The sequence below is a fragment of the Habropoda laboriosa genome, unplaced genomic scaffold, assembly GCF_001263275.1.
Source record: "Habropoda laboriosa isolate 0110345459 unplaced genomic scaffold, ASM126327v1 scaffold67, whole genome shotgun sequence".
Taxonomy (NCBI): Eukaryota; Metazoa; Arthropoda; class Insecta; order Hymenoptera; family Apidae; genus Habropoda; species Habropoda laboriosa.
The window spans coordinates 2239298-2243839 of NW_017100242.1; the positions used below are offsets into that span (position 1 = coordinate 2239298).

Consider the following 4542-nt stretch of genomic DNA (forward strand, 5'->3'; position numbering starts at 1 on the left):
ATTCATAAAAATGTTTTTGATTTCGTGATTAATATAATGGACGTAAGAAAGTAGCCCTGAGTGGCAAGCTGAAAATATACATTTTTTCATTGACGAGGGTTGACGATTTCTTTAAGGTTGCGAATGTTCAAGCTTGTAAACATCGTGATATGCATTACGTATCAGTGCATATGGGAAACAGCTCTCTAACAAATCCATTGTTAAGAACGGCGATTCTTGGACTATTTGGTCCAATAAAAGATACACGGATTCCCTGTTCTTGATTGCATCTTTATCCGCTTCTTGACCTAGTCTGAGTAAGCTAGATGATGCTAAAGCAAGGAATTCTTTCATTCGGTCCTCTATATCATTCTGTCCACAGATCGTAAATAGCGCGCCGAAAATATTATTTATTGCGGTTGCCATACAGTGTATATTATTAGAATGTCCTTCTAAGGATGCCCGGTAAAAGGAATTCTCATTTCGAGCCAATTTTGGAATCGAGACAGCGACGAAAACCATCAACAAACAGACAAGTAAATGTTCGTCTTCATCCACCTCAGATTTTTGACTTCTCAATGCTGCTGTTAACGTTGGATCAACCTTGCAGGTTAAACCCGCAGCTGATGTCATTTCCGAAACAACACGCATTGGATCACCAGATGGTAAATGATGTCGAAAATCGAGAATTGAACTTAAAAGAAATGGTATACGTTCTTCCAAAACATCAACCAATGCAGACTGTGCTAATTGCCTGAAGCTTAAAATTACACCTATAATCGTAACTCGTTGTAGCACATTATCTACCTGTTGCAGCCTCTTAAATTGTTCCTTCATTACTTCTGGTTTATCAAAATTCGTTCTCAAAGAAATGAGAACATCCTTATTTGAGGTAACTAATGCCTTCAGTTGCTGCACTTGACTGGCTATGTGCCACATTAAATTCTCATTTAACATCTTCATACCATATGGTCCAATTAGTTCAGCTAATGCTCTCAATTCATTAATATCAGAAAATTCTTCTGCATTAAAGGGTATTGCTCCTTCTACAGATAAACTAACAAATGCTCTTTGATTGCTAGAATAACAAATATTTCCAACGCTAACGCGTCTCAGTAACACATCGGAATACCATTGTGTATATAGAGCAGCAATAGTCTTATCACCATGACTATCCAATTCTTGAGTTTGTTGAAGTAGTGCATTATTAAATACACGTGTAATATCTATATGCACATAATTTTCAACTGTCTGAAGAACATTCATGTAAGATCTAACACTAACAAAAAGTTCTGATGGTTTAGCTATTTCATGAGTATCTGAATTGTACATAACCATACCAACAAGTGCTCTGGCAAATCTTGATTCTAAATGCTGATGCAAATATTCTCTTGGTGCAAAAGTATATTCCCACACATTGATAGTAGGACAATAATTAATAGCATAACATAGCTCTGTTAATGCCATGTGAAGTTTATCCATTGTTGTAAGTTCTTCTCTGGTCTTTCTATAACTTTCTATACCAGGTTTATGAATTTCATACATATTCTTTTTATTTTTATCTTTCTTTTTTCGATTGACAACTTGAGAAATTAATAGTGCACAGTGTTTTGGCAATAATTTATCACTCATATTACATTGTTCATCACAAATAGTTGTGATAATATTTTTAGCTTCTTTGGCCATCTCATCCAAAAACATGTTGACAACAGATAGACTTCTTTCTCTAATATGATGACGTTCCTCTGGACAGAGCTCGTGTGTACAACTTTGGAAATGACTACATATTAAAGGAAATGCTACAATATATCTATTTTGAGCAGGAAATTCTAAGCACATGTGGAATTGATCTTCAAATACTTTGCTGTAGAAACAAAAGATAGATAAATCAGATGTTTCAACTAACATTTCATCCAAATTATCCACCATCTTAGTATGAAATACAACAGTATCCATGAAAGATGCTAATTCTCTATTATCAGCTAAATTCATATTACATTTTGCAATAGACATATATGCTTGCAATCTGAACCAGTCCAACCTAAATGCACGAAAATCAAACAGTTCATTATCTTCCACTTGTTTCACTGTTAGACTAGCTATCTTTGAACACATATCACTAAGAATTGCTCCTTCATCTTCTGGACAAACAGGGAGATTCTGTATCATTTGATCCAAAGCAGGTGCATCAAATCCTGATAAAAATTGCACATAATACCTCTGCAATACTTGGGAATATTTTTTTACTAGTGCTCTCAATTCTTCACAATGAAACAATAATTCTGGTAACTGCCTGTCCACTAAATCTTCCCCTTTTCCTTTACTTTTTCCTTGTGTTGGAGGATTAACGCCATGTCGCAAAAGCCATAAAACTTCATCCCTTGCATGAGAAAGTCCCATCAAAACTAAGAGAGCTTTTGGTCCCAAAAGACCAGGTTGGTCAGTTAATATTAAACCCAACTCTTTCAATGCTGTCCTCAAAAATTTTCTTCTTTCTCTGTGTCTGTAGCCTGCTTTTTGTACTGCTTGATTGTAACATTCTTTTACTTCAGATACCTTTTTACTTTGTCCTTTTATACTTTCAAAAAATGTCTGTATATATTGATGTATGTAAATTACTTCATCTCTAAATAAGGCCAGAACCCAGCCTGATTCTAAAGCTGTTGTCCAAAGTTTAATGGACTGTTCCTGGTTTAAGTGTAAATGACACAATGTAAAACCCAAGATAACCCATCTCTCTATTCTATCTAAACTTAAAGTTTCACAGGACATAGTATCTGTTGCTGCTGCTTTAAGTATTTGCCCAGGGCTTCCAACAAGACTAAGCTTTTGATCTGCTCTCCATGTATCTGCAGATAAGTTTCTTTCAGGATATATAGGCCATAATGAAATGAGGGCAGTTCTCAATAATGTACAGTGAGGAACAAATTCTTCTGAAAGCTTTTTTAATGGTGCATCGTAATCCATAATCATTTGACCCAAACGAGGAAAGCTAGGATCAGAGTGATTGTGAACCATTTCATGAGCTGCATTAAATAAACCTAGAACTGCTTTACGATCTTCTACTTGTGACAAAAGTATCATCAAACTGACATAAGTAACAACAAGATCCAAATAACCTTTTGTTAAATCAAAATTGATTGTAATGTCCATGTGTACCCCACAAGCATCCATTGTAGTTAAAAGCTCACAAACATTATCCTTAAAGTCAAGCAAATCAACAAAAGTATAATAGTATAGTGACAGAGATTTAATAATCTCATTGCGAAGATTTGTGATTGTTTGAAGACTCTTAATATCAATGTTAGGAAACTTTCTAACAATTGTCTTTATAGAAGATTCTAAACTTTTATCCGAAAGAAAACCAGGTTTTGATTTTGCATCACCACATGCTTTCTTTATATTATAAATACGGGTTAACATCCCAATACCTCTGTCATTTAAAATAGTTAGCTTCTCAGCCAACTTTTGTTGACTAGGTACAATAGGTCGTGCCATGATTGTATTATATTGTTTCTTACGTGGTGAACATAATTCATTCACTTCTTTGGCTTTAAATGACAGGAGACCCCGCCCCTAGGGTAATTTACCTTTACCGGATGCACCTAAAATAGAATCACCCTCTTTTCCTGCAAAAAAATTATACATATTCCTCATGTTCTTCTCGAAAAATAACCATACGTAATCTCTTAAAAGATGCATCCTACCTTTTCTATTATTACATGTTTAATACAAATCGATGACACGATAAAGCAAAATTTCCGTGTACGTCGCGTATTGCATGAAGTACTATCCTTTTAACTCGACCATGTTGCCAACAGTTACTGCACTGCTGGTAATTTAAACGAAACAAATGTTACTGCGTCGTTTAATATTTTGAAAAGATAAATAAACATTTTCAAAAAGAGTAAGATTCAAAAAAAGGTAAATTTCCTTATGTAGAGGTGCTAAAAACCATTTTTCAGACGCTCGAAATTTTCGGAATGGGTAAGTAGTGTAAGTCAATCACTTCTTAAATATGCCAGAATTCTCTAAGCTGGGTAAATTTCGAAATTCGACTGGACAACTTCGAAAATTGCAAGAAAATAGAGTCGAGAATGTACTAAAGCAGCATTAATTTATTAAAGTTTCTATTTTATTTTCAAATACTTTTATTGAAGAATGAGTAGTATTCCTTATTAAATAAACACTTATATTGTAGTTTATAATTATTGAAAGTATGAAATAAATTTGTTGCATAATTTAATTTAATAGAACAGCTTAATTTATCAAGGAAAGAAATACGGGTGCATGATAGCACTAGAGGAACGAGTTAGACAAGGAAAGAAATAGTGGTAAACGAGGATAGCTCTAAAGCAATGTGTTAGACAAGGAAAGAAATATGATTAGACAAGGACAGAAAATTTGAAATCTAAAACTAACGCCATCTAGCGTCAGGTGACTCAAACTACGATTTCTTAATAGGAACACAGGATATAAACAGAGGTATTAGACAAGGAAAGCACTAGTGTGCGACAAGGATAGAGATAAAACGTTTCCTATTGGCTGGCGGGCCGCCATGCT

At 34.5% G+C, this 4542-nt stretch overlaps 1 protein-coding gene across 1 annotated transcript; it reads right to left on the minus strand.

The window, feature by feature from the left end:
* LOC108572015 (membrane-associated protein Hem-like) lies at positions 1–3477 on the minus strand. Its single transcript, XM_017934195.1, has one exon. The coding sequence runs from the start codon at positions 3475–3477 to the stop codon at positions 112–114; it is 3366 nt and encodes a 1121-aa protein (XP_017789684.1). The 3' UTR covers positions 1–111.
* Positions 3478–4542: the final 1065 nt, after the last annotated feature.